Source organism: Epinephelus fuscoguttatus, linkage group LG24 (genome assembly GCF_011397635.1).
Source record: "Epinephelus fuscoguttatus linkage group LG24, E.fuscoguttatus.final_Chr_v1".
Lineage (NCBI taxonomy): Eukaryota > Metazoa > Chordata > Actinopteri > Perciformes > Serranidae > Epinephelus > Epinephelus fuscoguttatus.
This window is the reverse complement of record NC_064775.1, coordinates 18,596,361-18,612,458: the sequence shown is the minus strand read 5'-3', so window position 1 is coordinate 18,612,458 and position 16,098 is coordinate 18,596,361. Positions and strand designations below refer to the sequence as shown.

General features: G+C 43.8%; 1 protein-coding gene across 2 annotated transcripts in view; it reads left to right on the top strand.

Moving 5' to 3' along the window:
- LOC125884982 (glycerol kinase-like) overlaps nucleotides 1-14,378 on the top strand; it is a 28,828-nt gene extending 14,450 nt beyond the window's left edge. For both annotated transcript variants that reach the window (XM_049570325.1, XM_049570324.1), the window contains 7 exons: nucleotides 156-252; nucleotides 329-413; nucleotides 582-702; nucleotides 1,661-1,804; nucleotides 1,907-1,993; nucleotides 11,548-11,634; nucleotides 11,811-14,378. In XM_049570325.1, coding sequence (XP_049426282.1) covers nucleotides 156-252; nucleotides 329-413; nucleotides 582-702; nucleotides 1,661-1,804; nucleotides 1,907-1,993; nucleotides 11,548-11,634; nucleotides 11,811-11,821 — 632 coding nt within the window. In that variant the 3' untranslated portion in view covers nucleotides 11,822-14,378. The remainder of the gene's footprint in view (nucleotides 1-155; nucleotides 253-328; nucleotides 414-581; nucleotides 703-1,660; nucleotides 1,805-1,906; nucleotides 1,994-11,547; nucleotides 11,635-11,810) is intronic.
- The last annotated feature ends 1,720 nt before the right edge of the window (nucleotides 14,379-16,098 follow it).

Below are 16,098 nucleotides of genomic sequence, written 5' to 3'. Positions count from 1 at the left end.
TGTACGGCACAACAATCCCCAAAACTGGTCTGATGTTTCCTTCCATATTACTTGGATGTTTATATTAAGAGAAATACAGGCAGTGATGTAATGTGATTTACTTTATGGTGTACCCTTTTTTACTCCTTTCCCTTCATGTTTCTGTCTCATTGTAGAGAAGTTGGCTGCATCAGTCGGTACATCCTACGGTTGTTATTTTGTTCCTGCATTTTCCGGTCTTTATGCACCTTACTGGGAGCCCAGTGCAAGAGGGTAAGACCAATAACTAACAACAACAAAGTCAAAACAAGTCTTACTCTGATTAATTTAAGCTTTCTCTGTGTCACAGGATCATTTGTGGATTAACGCAGTTTACTAATAAGAGTCATGTGGCATTTGCTGCATTGGAAGCTGTGTGTTTCCAGACACGGGAGGTGAGTGCTCTTGTCTTCTAAGTGGCAATTTATTAAAAAACTGTCCCTACCAACAGGCATAATACTAAATTTGGGCTGAAAAACATTTCTAATGTCATAAAAAAAAGTTATTTGTTTGGATATTTATTCAATAAGATGTGTAATAATTTGGATATTTTTTTAATGCAGATACTTGATGCCATGAATCAGGACAGCGGCATTCCACTAACTCAGCTCCAGGTGGACGGAGGAATGACGTCAAACAGGCTGCTGATGCAGCTGCAGGCAGACATTCTTTGTATTCCTGTTGGTAAGATATCACAGAGTCACAAGGGATGAGTGTGATGCCAAAGGGAAACTGGTGATGATTTTTTGTCTATGCTCATGACGAAAAGTCCTTATCTAGCCAACACTCTGTTGTATCAAACTGTTAGGGTGCTTCACTGTTCTCTGCTGGCATCATGTGGAATAAATGACAACAAGTTGAATAACATGGAGACCCAGAACATGCTGAAGGGATTACATATCTCGTATCACCTGGGAACACCTTGGGGTCTCTCAGAAGGAGCTGGAAAGCGTTGCTGGCAGGAGGGACGTCTGGGGTACTTTGCTTGGCCTGCTGCCCCCATGACCTAGGCCCAAATAAGCGGATGAAAATGGATGGATGGACATGAAATTTTTTTTTAAAGATATTAGCGATGAGAACACGCCACAGTTTCCTCCATAATTTGCATAAGAGGGCATTTTTTTAAGACAAAAATGGGAGAAATAGCTGCGCCCAAGTCATAGGTTTAGAAAAAAACATCATGGTTTGGCTTGACAATCATATGGGAAGCGAACACTGACCTCCCTGGTGAAAGTCCAAGGTTTGTTGGACCCATCCACCTCCCCTCCCGACTATCAGAACTTCCAGTTGCTACGTTATGAACTGACGCCATCTGTCCGCTTATCATACGTACAGCTGACCTGGACATATTGTAACAAAGGTTCTGTCCAACTGTTACACACTGACGCCGCCCAGCAATGTAGCATAGCGGCGCAAAAGGTGGCTTTTGGTCATTGAACATATGTAGACACAACAGTTGATACTGAGGTCAGGAAAATTATGTCATGCCTGTGTATTGCACCACAAGTCGATAATATAATTATCATAACGGGCCTACTCGTTGGGTTGTTGATTTCCCTAAAAGAATTAACAAGTATTGCTACATGATTGTTATTCATATTGTTGTTGTTACCTGTAATGATTGTACTGATTGTTATTCCAGTGAAGCCGTCCATGCCTGAGACCACAGCTCTCGGTGCTGCGATGGCAGCAGGAGCAGCCGAGGGTGTGAGTGTGTGGAGTCTGAGCCCAGAGGACCTAAGTGAAGTCACCTCCGAGAAGTTTGAGCCTCAGATCAACCCTGAAGGTACAGACAGGAAGCTGCTGCGGCGGTCTTTAACCACCTAGAAAAGTAAGTGTCTTCAGTAGCTGCTGTTTCAAAAGTAAAGGTGTTTCTGTGTGTTTGCAGAGAGTGAGTTTCGGTACGCTCGGTGGAAGAAGGCGGTTCAGAAATCCATGAACTGGGAGACGACAGAGCCTGCTGGTAATGGAAACGGTAGGCACATTCAGAATTGTTATTCCTACGATCTTCTGTAGTCGCACACTGACATTTTTACGTGTAGCCAGCCTTATTGTAGACCACAGTATTTTACAGCTGTACTGAAAAGTTTGAAGCTTTGTTCATAATGTTGACACTCCAATTCTAAATCAAAATTTGAATGCTTTGCAGCTTTTTTTGTTGTATCATACTGGTGACATGTTTGAGGCTTAAAGGATAAGTTCAGTATCCTTTAACCTGGACCCTATTTTCCCATGTTTTCTGTTTTGGTGACTAATGGGAGCAACAATTTCTGAAACTAGTCCAGTGTTGAGTGAGACTGCTGCAGCTGGCAGTGGTGAAACAGGTGATATTTAACCACTCACTGTCAATTATCATCCACTAAAATTGCTTGTTTTGTCACTGACAGGCTCAGATTGTTATTTAAGTGTCTCACAACATTATGGATCAGATCCCTACAGAGATAAACCTCTTTGTTAAAGAGTAAGATCCTTTTTGTTTAACCAGAAACAGCCCCGATATCACCATCGCCAAACCCACCAGACTCTGTTTAAATAAACAGTAATTTTATCATCGTAAAACACACTGCATTCAGAGTCGATGCTAGTAAAATAAAGCTCACAAAACTCATCTTGGTTTGTCTCTCCACTGTTCCAACAATCACCAGCTTTGGTTTGGTTAGATGTGAAAACATGCTGGATTTATACACGGTGTGCTGTGAGTGCGCATGCGCCCGCGCGTGCAGCCTGTTGCAGTCGCTCCTGCTCGTTTTTCTCAGTTTTCTTACTTTTTTTTGCTTTATTAAGTTTGGTATTTGTGCTTGCTTTTTGTGATTGTAATTTTGAAACTGTGCCCTCTCAAAACATGCTGACTGAGAGAGTTGTACTCGTTTTCCTCACCCTGGAATTACTTATTTCATTCGGACCTGGCACCATTGCGCAACAACTTCATGGCCGCATTGTTTACTCCAGAGATCAGCTGATCGCGCTGAGGCCGGCTGGCTTGGCAGCCGGAACATCGGAGATACCAGCTGAACTGTGGAGGAAAACACACAGAGGATGCAGGGGAGGAAGTAAACAGCGGCGGAAAAAAGCAGGGTTGAGACAACGGAGGCTTACGGAGAAGAGAAGATATAAGCCGTGTCTCCCCTCTCTCATCATGGGCAATGTGAGGTCACTGGCAAATAAGATGGACGAGCTGACAGCGGTCGCCAAAAGTCAGAAGGAGTACCGGGAATGTAGTCTGATGTGCTTCACTGAGACATGGCTTCACCAGGACATTCCCGACAACAACGTCTCCATCAGCGGCTTTCAGACTGTTCGGGCCGACTGGGACTGCACCGAGAGCAGTAAGCGCAAAGGAGGGGGGCTTGCTGTTCTCGTAAATAACCGCTGGTGCAGTCCTGACCATATTTCTATTAAAGAACGAATCTGTTGCCCGGACATTGAACTGTTTGCTGTAGGACTCAGGCCGTATTATTTGCCCAGGGAGTTTTCACATGCCATTATTGTGACTGTTTACATCCCCCCCTCTGCCAACCCGACGTCGGCATGTGACGTCATTCACTCCGCCATAGCCCGCCTGCAGACTAAACACCCGAGGGCCTTCATAGCTATCTCGGGTGACTTCAACCATGTCACCATGGCAACAACATTACCCACATTCACACAGTATGTGAGCTGCCCTACCAGAGAGGAGAGGACACTGGACTTGCTGTATGCAAACGCCAAGGATGCATACAGCTGCTCCCCCCTCCCCCCTCTGGGTAGGTCAGACCACAACCTGGTGCACCTCAACCCCTGCTATGTACCACTAGTCAAGAGCCAGCCTGCGACCATGAGGACAGTGAGGAGATGGTCGGAGGAGGCTTATGAGTCACTGCAGGGCTGTTTTGGTGTGACAGACTGGCAGGCACTCTGTGAGCCACATGGGGAGGACATCAACGGGCTCACAGAATGCATCACGGACTACATCAGCTTCTGTGTGGACTCCACTGTCCCAGCCAGGACTGTCCATTGTTACCCAAATAACAAACCGTGGGTAACAAAGGACATCAAAGCCATCCTAAACGCAAAGAAGAGGGCCTTCAGAGCTGGTGACAGGGAGGAGGTGAGAACAATACAGGGGGAGCTGAAGATGAAGATAAGGGAAGCTAAGGAGAGGAACAGGAGGAAGCTGGAGAGGAAACTCCAGCAGAACAACATGAGAGAGGTCTGGAGTGGAATGAGGACCATCACTGGCTTCAGGACTAACAACCACAGAGGAGTTGAAGGCAGCGTGGACAGGGCCAATGAACTGAATCTGTTTTTTAACAGATTTGACACTGCTGGACCTGCCCATCCCCCCCCTGACTCTTCTGCTGTCTGTCTTGGTCAACCTTCTCCCACTCTGCCCTGCTCCTCCACTCCTCCCTCTCACACCTCAACACCCTCCTGCTTGACCCCCCTCCTCCTCCTCCTCACACCTCATCCCCCCGTGGTCACACTGACTGCTCTCTCCATCATGAGGACTACACCCCTCCCCCACGTGTCGTCACCTCCACAATGTGCTTCACTGCTGACCATGTGAGAAGACAGCTGATGAGACTCCACTCAAATAAGGCTGCAGGCCCTGATGGTGTCAGCCCCAGGGTGCTCAAAGCCTGTGCCCCCCAGCTATGTGGAGTACTTCAGCATGTCTTCAACATGAGCCTGAGTCTCCAGAGGGTCCCCTTGCTGTGGAAGACATCCTGCCTCGTTCCTGTGCCAAAGACGTCGCGTCCCAGTGGCTCCAAGGACTACAGACCCGTGGCATTGACCTTCCACATCATGAAGACCCTGGAGAGACTCGTCTTGGAGCAGCTCCGGCCCATGGTCAAGCCACTTTTGGACCCCCTCCAGTTCACCTATCAGCCCCGACTTGGAGTTGAGGACGCCATCATCTACCTGCTCAACCGTGTCTACACCCATTTGGATAAGCCGGCGAGCACTGTGAGGGTCATGTTTTTTGACTTCTCTAGTGCGTTCAACACCATACGTCCAGCTCTACTGGGTGACAAGCTGACAGCAATGCAGGTGGATGCCCCCCTGGTGCCCTGGATTGTAGACTACTTGACTGGCAGACCACAGTATGTGCGCTTGCAACACTGTGTGTCAGACAGAGTGGTCAGCAATACTGGGGCCCCGCAGGGGACTGTCCTCTCCCTTCCTCTTCACCCTCTACACCACGGACTTCAGCTATCGCACTGAGACCTGCCATCTTCAGAAGTTTTCTGATGACTCTGCTATAGTTGGATGTATCACCAAGGGTGATGAGGATGAGTACAGGGCTGTTGTGGATAACTTTGTCACATGGTGTGAGCAGAACCATCTGCAGCTCAACGTGGCAAAGACAAAGGAACTGGCGGTGGATCTGAGGAGGACCAAGACACCGGTGACCCCTGTTTCCATCCAGGGGGTCAGTGTGGATATTGTGGAGGACTATAAGTACCTGGGGGTACACATTGACAATAAACTGGACTGGGTTAAGAACACTAATGCTCTCTACAGGAAGGGCCAGAGCCGTCTCTATTTTCTGAGGCGACTGAGATCCTTCAACATCTGCCGGACTATGCTCAGGATTTTCTATGAGTCTGTGGTGGCCAGTGCTATCCTCTATGCTGCTGTGTGCTGGGGCAGCAGGCTGAGGGTGGCGGACGCCAACAGACTCAACAAACTGATCCGCAAGGCCAGTGACGTTGTGGGAATGGAGTGTGACTCTCTGATGGTGGTGTCAGAGAGGAGGATGCTGTCTAAGCTACGAACTATCTTGGGCAATGTCTCACACCCACTCCACCATGTGCTGGTCAGGCACAGGAGTACTTTCAGTGGGAGACTCATACCACCAAGATGTACCACTGAGCGCCACAGGAAATCATTCCTGCCTGTGGCCATCAAACTGTACAACTCCTCCCTCTGAGTGGCCCTGTGACTATTTCACACACTGCAATAATTTAATCTAACTTGTGCAATAACCCCATTCACCCTGACTGTATATATTCTGTTTGTGTAAATAATCTTGTTCAGTTTACAATATATATATGTATATATATATATTTATTTAAGTTTATGTTTGTTAATAATTCCTGTTTATTTAACTCTATATTTGTTAATACTAATGTTTAAATTTCTTATATTTTCACGTATCTTTCCTCTCTTGCAAGGAGCACCTGTAACATAAACAATTTCCCCTCGGGGATCAATAAAGTATTTCTGATTCTGATTCTGATTCTGAAAATTCCTGTTCATTTAAATGGAGTCTGGTTGGTTTGGGTATGGGGATTTCAGGGCTGTTTCTGGTTAAACAAAAAGGGTCTTACTCTTTTAACAAAAGGTCTGTCTCTGTGGGGACACTTAAGCGCCTTTTACACTGCCTGTTTAAGACGGGAGTATCGTCCTATTATGCCACCTTGTCCTTCTGTATAAAAGGCACAATCGTGTAATGGGAACAGAGTTGTTTAACTTTTAAGCTGGCAGTAGAGGTACCAGCAGTGCTCTAACAATGTCTGTAAAAGGGACAGTCAGCAAGACAGGATCATGGACAGGACAGGTGTAACGTTTTGAAGACCTGTCATTGTGTCACCACTGGAGATTTAAAAAGTAGCTGATAGCAGCTAGCAGCAACTGAAAGAGAAATAGCGACTGAAAATGTCTGCAAATTGGGAAAGCAGTGAGGTATGGGAGCTCCTTACCCTCCAAGCAGAGGACGAGATCAGGACAGAGACGGTTACTGTTAAGAAAGTGCTGCTGTAGTGTATATGTCACACTAGAGGCTTACACTGTTGTGTTACCTGTCACGCTAGTCACGCCTCTAATGCCTCTGGGATGCCGACATGCTGTCTAAAATCTAATAGTCGATCAAACATTAGTCGACCAGAAAAACAAAACAAAACAAAAAAATAAATAAGTGAATGTTAAACTCTATTAGGACCTGCAACGTCAAAATAAACCAAAACCTATATGATTGGACCATGTGGGAATTTAATTTGAAAGGACAGACACAGGAAGTGGCCACGCTCAGCGGTCAGACAGGAGTCAGGTTAATTTACAGTCCTGGTACCGGTTATTCCACAGGCTAGTTAATAACATGTCGGGCAGGAAATCCAAAGTGTGGGATCATTTTGAGAAGGTGAAGGACAAACTCAAGGTGATATGTTAACTCATCTTCATTGGTCGACTACAAATCAAAATCAAATCAAATTTTATTTATATAGCCCTTTACAATAACCAAAAGTTACCCAAAGTGCTTTACAACAAAGCCATAAAACAGTACAGAAAAACAATACATAAAACACAGGTTTTGACTGTGGAAAGTGCCATAGTGCTGCAGGTTATTAAAAGCCTTCCAGAAGTACATAAAAATAGAACAGACAAGATAAGTACACCCGAAAAAAAAAAACAAGACAGTCCTAGTCAGACATTGAAAGCCAATCTAAAAAAGTGGGTCTTCAGCTTCGATTTAAAAAGGCCGAGATCAATAGTGGTGCGAATGTCGGGGGGCAGTTTGTTCCACAGTCTGGGAGCAGCAACAGCAAAAGAACGGTCACCCCACTGTTTGTATCTCGACCTCGGGACTTCTAACAGAAGCTGACCCGAAGAACGCAGGGCCCTACCATGATCACGGATAGTTAAAATCTCAGACAAGTAGGAGGGAGCCAGGCCATTGATGGCATTAAAAAAAAACAACAGAAGTTTAAAAACAATACTAAAACGAACTGGAAGCCAGTGGAGTACGACAGCACAGGGTAATGTGTTCACGTCTGGACGTGCTTGTCAAAAATCGGGCAGCAGCGTTTTGTACAAGTTGGAGACGTGAAATTGAAGACTGGCTGGGGCCAGCGTAAAGGCATTACAGTAGTCAGTCTTGAACTGATGAAAGCATGGATTGCCTTCTCAAGGTCCTGTCGACTGAAAGCGGCCGCTTTGGCAAGGAGGCGGAGCTGAAAAAAGCTTGTTCTAACAACAGAACTAATCTGTTTATCAAATTTCAGCCCATTGTCAAATGTTACCCCAAGGTTTTTTACAGAGGGTTTAAAAAAGGGGCCCAGAGTACCACAATTTGTTGTGAAAACATTTGACATAGGTGGCGTGCCAAATAAAATACATTCAGTTTTGCTGTCGTTCAGGTGCAAAAAGTTCTGCGCCAGCCATCGCTTACATCGGTAATACAATCCAGCAGCTTCGTAAATGCAGTATTTTCATTGGGTCTCATGGGCAAATATATCTGCAAATCATCAGCATAAAAATGAAAAGACAGATTGTGTTTTTTTTATAATTGCTCCCAGAGGTAGGATATACAGTGAAAACAGAATAGGGCCGAGGATAGATCCCTGTGGCACCCCACTAGGGAGGGATGCATGTGAAGAGCAGAGGTCACCAATCATTATGGAGAAGCTCCTATTTGCCAGGTATGACCTAAACCATTGGAGAGCAGTGCCACGGATGCCAACATACTGCTCTAGGCGAGATACAAGGACTGCATGGTCAACCGTGTCAAAAGCTGCTGTGAGGTCCAGCAGCACCAGCACAGCAGGATTCCCAGCATCCACAGACAAAGCAATATCATTGTGCACCTTTAGCAGTGCTGACTCAGTGCTATGTCGGGATCTGAAACCAGACTGAAATTTATCAAGAACAGAGTTCAACTCTAAAAATGCCTGCACTTGAATAAAAACAACTTTTCTAAAACCTTAGAAAGAAAAGGCAAATGGGAGACGGGCCTAAAATTGGACAACACTGAGGGGTCAAGGTGTGGCTTTTTAAGTAGGGGCCTAACCACAGCGTGTTTGAAGGCAGCTGGGACAGACCCTAAGCTAAGACAAGTGTTGATAAAAACAAGCAGACTTGACCCAACAGAATTAAAAACCTCTTTTAAGAACTTGGCTGGAATGATATCTAAGGGACAGTTAGTAGGTTTCATGCCACTAACCACCTTGGTGAAAACCGACAGAGAAATGGTCTCAAACTGCTCGAAAACAGCAGACTGTGTAGGAGGAACACACACATCATCATGGGACATATCAATGTTACTAATGTTCTGCCTGACTGTTGTCACTTTGTCAGCAAAAAAAGAGACAAACTCTTCACAGGTTGTAGTGGAGGCATCAGACAGGACAGTGGGGTGTGGGTTAATAACAGAGTCAATAGTATTAAATAACACTCTTGGATGATGAGAGCTGTTAGCTATAATGGAGGACAGATATCTGGACTTGGCCTCCTTCAGAGATCTCTGGTATGCAGCCAAGCTGTCCCTTAACCAGCCCAGGGATACATGCAGTTTGTCCTTTTTCCACCGCCGTTCAGCCTGTCTGCATTGTTGTCTGAGCAGGCGGGTGTGGTCATTCAACCAGGGATCAGTCTTGGTTTTGGTGTTTTTTTGCCGAAAAGGGGCGATAGAGTCCAGAATCGTAGAACATGTAGAATTAAAAGTGGAGAGTAGGCTATCTGGACAAAGGGGAGGAGCCAGCCCACTGTCAACATGTAGCTGAGAGTCCCTAAAGGCATCCGCAAACTCTCTGGCTGTCAATGAAGTGAAGATACGGTGTCTGCGAGCTGGAGAAACAGGCCTATTGGCAGGTGGAGGGCAGCAAAGTCGAAAACAATGGGGAGGTGATCCGAGATAGCAGTGTCCACTATTTCTCTGAGTGAAACTGAAAGTCCATGAGAAATGACAAGATCGAGAGTGTGCCCATGCTCATGTGTTGGTGCATTAACAGATTGAGTAAGATCAGAGGAATCCAAAAGGCTTTTAAACTCATTAGTATTCACAACAAACATGAATATTAAAGTCTCCACAGATCAATATTTTATCAAACTTTGAGACAAAATCAGATAAAAACTCAGAGAATTCTTGAATAAAATCCTTATTGAATTTGGGAGGGCGATAGACTGTGGCACACAGCACGGGGCAGGCGTGGTCGATCACAAACAGCTGCAGTTCAAAGCTGGAATAATTATTAGCAGTTATCATACGGCATCTGAAGCTCTCCTTGAATATAGCAGCCAGACCGCCACCACGGCCGGCAGCTCGCGGAGTGCTGAAGAAGGAACAGCCGGGAGGGAGGAGCTCCGAAAAGGCGCTGTTCTCACCTGGTTTCAGCCAGGTCTCTGTCAGCAGGAGGAAGTCCAGATCATATGTTGTGAAGAAGTCATTCAAAATAAGTGTCTTATTTGTAAGAGATCTGGTGTTAATCAGCGCCCGTATGAACTGAGCATTGGCCCGTCTGGAGAGAGGAGCGGTGAGCGGCGAAGATTCCGGCACGCAGCCCCGCTGGGTGGTCCGCACTAGCCGACAACACGGGAGCGGCGCTCCGGTGTCCTGGAAAACCGGTCGGAGCCACCGATATCTGTACTCCTTGGAGCTCGCAGATCGTAGCCCCTATAGTCCGCGGAGGATCCGGCTAGTAAACGACAGGGATCGTGGCAGGAAGAAGCCAGGTAAGACTTCAGTTTAATGAGGACTCCACCTCGCTTTCCACGTCTTCTGCGGCGACTGTTTCGAGACAGCCAGCAGGAAAGACGCCGTAGTTGTGGGGGTATGGACACCAGAAACGGTGGCGGTATCTTTGAATGTCCATCAGAGCCGCAGATTGGCCGTTTTTCCAAAGAATCACGGATATTAAGAAGTGTCAGGCGATCATACACCTGCAGCAGTGACACACTCCGTATAACAGACAGCAGACACAAGAAAAACAGCAACACACTCAGCAGAGGGAGACGGCCGGCCGAACACAGAGGCGCCATCATCCTTTCATCGCCACCATCATCCTTTCATCGCCACCTTTCAAAAACATGATGTATCAAAAACATGATGTATCATCTGAAACATGTTAGTGGCCACATGCCCATTAGCCACTTAGCACAATCATTACTGCTTTGCTGACAGCGTCATTAACAGGCGGCTCGCTCAGTGTGTGACGTGCACTTGTAGATAAAATATAGGCCTATATTAATGAAGGTTTTGTATTTCTCTGTAATTTAGCACAGTGTTAACAATGTTACTGATACTATTCTTTCTCACACCTTAAACTCAAACCATTGTGTTGCCCCGCCCAAAATACATAATTTAATAATTAAATTAATATCATAAACATGCGGGCGACTAGTCGACTAATGGCCCTAAATGACGACTATTGGTCGACTAGGAAAATTCTTAGTCAAGGACAGTCCTACTGTTTTGCAGCTGCCGGCTACAGCCTTGTCACTCAACACTGGACCACTTCCAAAACTTGTTGTTGCTACGAGTCATTTAGACAGAAAAACATGGAAGTCCAGGTTGAGAAATAACAAACTCACCCTTTAACCTGTAAGTAATGGACATTTTTAATCCTTGTGCTATTTTATTAATTATCTTTTTTTGTGACAAAATCTGTCCTGCACTCAGAGAAAAGTCAAATTCAAGCTAACCATATAGCACTGATAGTTACAGTCACAGTGAAGTTGCTTTCTTTGAATTCTGACTTTTTCATAGTTTGTTGTTTTGTTGCATAATTGTTCCTCTGTCTGTCCCCTTTGTTATTTTATGATGACCAAAAGGTGAAACTAGTATCTTCAGCAGCGTCCCTCTGGGCTTCTACATCATGGGCAGCATGTTGATGTTAGTTGGTGCCAGATACCTCGCAGGTCAGTGTTGACTTCCTCAGTATTCTACATGTGCTTATTGCGGTTTCAGTCTGAAAAAACTAAGCAAATACATTTAAAAAAATTTGAATAAATGTCTTCATAATGTGTGGTGTATGTTTTTGTTCCATTCACAGAATGTATTGGTTTATGGATTGTTCTTTTTCTGTTGACATCAGGCCGTGACTAGGCTCGGACTCGTGTAGGCTTTGAGAGCAGAGTGGGACAAACACTCTTCTTGCTGGACCACCACTGGTACTCTGGGTTGCACCCTTTTTCCAAAAAGGCATTCCAGGGGAGAGCCGCTTCTGCTGAATCTTACCGGAAAACCAGGACAAGTTTAAACTGGGAGGTTTTTCTTTAATATTGTTTTTATTTGTTAAAGTTAATGCATTTTTCTCTGCAGCAGACATCGGTACGTTAAACATTAATTTTAGCAGGGGTGTGCATGCAGTATTTCTTTTTCTACGATGTTGATATGAGGAACATCTGAACTTATTTATGTAGTCGACATTGTTGTAATGTCCCCACCGCTGTGTGAAGTGAAGTTCGCCATTTAATTTATCGCCACCTGTTGTTTATGTGATGTTGTTCTATCCCTCCACTATGCGCAACAGAGGAAGTTTAAGAGCACTTTATATATTTGTTTTTTTTCTCGTGGGAGTTGTGTACTAACACAGTCTAATGTATGTTTTTTTCTAACACTTGGGATTAAGGCACAGAAGGTTTAAGAATGTAAAATGAAAACAAGGGAGGTCTGATAATCTGACGTTGTTGGGGTTTTTTTTGGAGGAAGTGGTGAGCTTGTTCACACTGTTTCATGTTTTTAAACAGTAAAAATATGTATTGTGTAAAGGAGAAAAGTGATGAAGGGCAATCATGACTTGGCAGACAATTTTTGGTTCACACAGGAAATGTGAAGACTTAAGAATATACATGTATAGCCCTGTTTCCACCAAGCACTTTAGGTATGGTACCTTTGGAACCAAAAGTAACCCTTCAGACATGGCACCTAGACCCTAGCTCCATTTAGTGTTTCCAACTCATGCACTGAGTAACATTACAAGTTAACGTTCCACCTTAAAAGTCGCCGGCAGTCTGCCCATTGAATTCAGTTGTTTTTTTCTCATTTTACTAATAAAACTCTCCACGATATGAACAGTGGTTACATGAGCCTCAAAACCAGCCACAACTCAGCCCTGAGCAGAGTGACTGTCTGCTATTGACCAATCAACAGACTGCAGTGTTCACAGCTCCACCTTTTAGTGTCAGACCTGTATGCTAGGTACTCCGACAGAGGGGGGACAAAAAATGGGGATGGTATGGAATGGTCCTATTGGTACCATCCACAACTTGTCACAGTGGAAACAGAAATTCTCCCAAAGCTTAAAACCAACTACGAAGATCATTAAGGGACAAAAACTGACACAGCTGTTAATAGGTGATTTATTTTGTAGACCAAAATGTTAGTGTAGCTTTTATTTAAGTACATGGATCTACACCCTGTATGATTTTTTTTGTTTGTTTTTTTTGTTTTGTTTGTGAGAACTGTCTTGGGTTATGAAACTGACCAAAAATAAAATCACTACTTTCCACATAACTTATATTTTCTGGCTACATAAAGATTTATTTATCCAAGGAAATTCACAATTGTGTCACTGCAGTGAAGTTCGGCTTTTTTGTATGATAAAATTAATATGGGAATTAATTTAAATTAATTAATTTAATTGTAAAAATTTATTTTAAATTAATTTAAAGGGAGAAAAATAAAAGCATAGAACCAAATATTGCTAAAATAGTTCCCTTTTTGGTATAGTCCTGGTTTGAGGAGTTAAGCTTGATGTCTTTTTGTTCTGTTGCCGAACATTTGTCATATTTGTCTTGGATGGTGGATATGACTTGATCCTTGATGAAAGGTGGAGGCAGAACAGTTATTTTGCTCAAGTGTGTTGGTTAGTGTGTAGGATTCAGGGGCATCTCTGGAATATAATGTGAATTACTTTGTTTTCATTAGTTTATAATCACCTGAAAATAACGTTTGTTGTGTTTTCGTTAAACTTAGAATGAGCCGTTTATATCTACATACTTCCACAAAGTCCGCCATGTTTCTACAGAAGCCCAGAACGGACAAACCAGACACTGGCTCTAGATAGGCCCTTATGTGATTTTGTGTTGGCAGATGGGAGAAGTCTCAGTTCTGCAACACCATTAGATGCCACTAAAGCCTTCACACTGGACCTTAAAGAAATGGTTTTGTATTAGCTCTGTATAGTTTTGTGCAAGTGAAGGCATGAAATCACTGCGTTAAAAGTGCTCTCAGTTTACTAACGGATGTTCATGATTGAATTGAATAAAAGGGAAATGTCATCTTGAGAAGAGAAGCTTTAACTCAAGTGTTTTACCCTGAATTCAGAGACTTAAAATGATGGCAAGCATGAAAGCAAAGTGTACTACCAACTCTCATACACGACCTTTAACTGTTAAATTGTTGGTTTTCGTGACGAGTCGTTTCATATCGAACAATGAAAACATGTCTCCACCCTTTTGCTGCTCACTCTGCATGTCATTTCCTCCAACTCCTTCACAGTGGCATCGGCATTAAAAGGAAATAACGCAAAGCAGTACCGCTCTGATTGAAATGTATAAAATGAGGAAACATTTTGTGGTAATGTCATCACCTCTTATGTACAGAAACGTTTATGGAAGAACAAATGTCATGAAAAAATAAACTTTAGTTCTGAAATTTACCGTTGAACTTTGTTTTTTTTAAATGTGCAAACTTATACCCAGTTGTGGAGGAACTATTCTGATCTTTTACTTAATTATAAGTACTGATACCAAACTGAAAATACTTAATACAAGTAAAAGCCCAGCTTTTAAACTTAAGCAGGTGCTTAAGTATGAAAAGTAAAAGTACTCATTGTGCTTTAAAATGTTTTCTGTGCATGTTTAAATATTACATATGATGTTTTGGGGTTAATATTACTGCTGCATTAATGTGTGTTTTACATTTTACTGCTGTAGCTGCTTCAGATTGTGCACATTTGAACTCCAATATACTGTTAGGTAGTTTAATCTTCAGCGAATCAAATGTAATCATATGTATCAGAGAACAAACAGACATGATGTATCACATGACAAATGTAAGCTTTGCAACAGCCTCTCTTGTTCATGTTGTATTTACAGAGGCAACACAGACACAGGCATCCATCCATATACTCCCAGTGGCCACTTAATTATGTACACCTGTTCAGCTGCTCATTAACACAAATAGCTAATCAGCCAATCACATGGCAGCAACTCAATGCATTTAGGCATGTAGACATGGTCAAGACGACCTGCTGCAGTTCAAACCGAGCATCAGAATGGGGAAGAAAGGTGATTTAAGTGACTTTGAACGTGGCATGGTTGTTGGGGGGCACACTTTGGGCCCCTTAGTACCAACTGAGCATGGTTTAAACACCACAGCCTACCTGAGTATTGTTGCTGACCGTGCCCATCCCTTTATGACCACAGTGTACCCATCTTCTGATGGCTACTTCCAGCATGATAACGCACCACGTCACAAAGCTCAAATCATCTCAAACTGGTCTCTTGAACATGACAATGAGTTCACTGTACTCCAATGGCCTCCACAGTCACCAGATTTCAATCCAACAGAGCACCTTTGGGATGTGGTGGAATGGGGGATTCACATCATGGATGACAAATCTGCAGCAACTGTGTGATGCTATTATGTCAATATGGACCAAAATCTCTGAGGAATGTTTCCAGCACCTTGTTGAATCTGTGACACCAAGAATTAAGGCAGTTCTGAAGGCAAAAGGGGTCATACTAGCAAGGCGTACCTTATAAAATGGCTGGTGAGTGTATTTAATAAGACAGTTTTATGGGAAACTCTGAAGGGTAAAGACAGGAACATATTAAAATGATTTAATCTGTAATTATAATATTAATTTCTAGTTCCCATTTCTGTTTCGTTTCCATAGTGTTATACTCTATATATGTGGAAGGAAAAACAACATCAACTCACGGTGTTGTCCCGGCGTAGTGCGTTTATTTTTAGAGAGAGAATATGCTAACTGTAAATTTCTTATGAAAAGAAAGTATATTTTGAAAACAGTCAATGCATGTAGGACTTGACACGGTGTCCCACAGTGTCTACAACTAACACAACCAGGGTATCTTGCATGTTGCATCTCGACATTGAAAGTCCATGACCAAACGTTGATATGTGACAAGGTTGGAGTGAGATGGAGTGGATGTGTTGGTCAATCAGAGGCAGAGAAAGGCAGAGAAGGGCAGGTCATACCTTTGCCATCCTAGGAAACTCAAATTTGTACCAAGCATGTAGGAGAACTATGATGGCTGACGAAAATGCAAACGGCCCTATCTCACCAGTGTTTGATTTGTCCGTTATAGGCTACTGTAGAACAACATGGCGGACTCTGTGGGGGAGGACCTGCT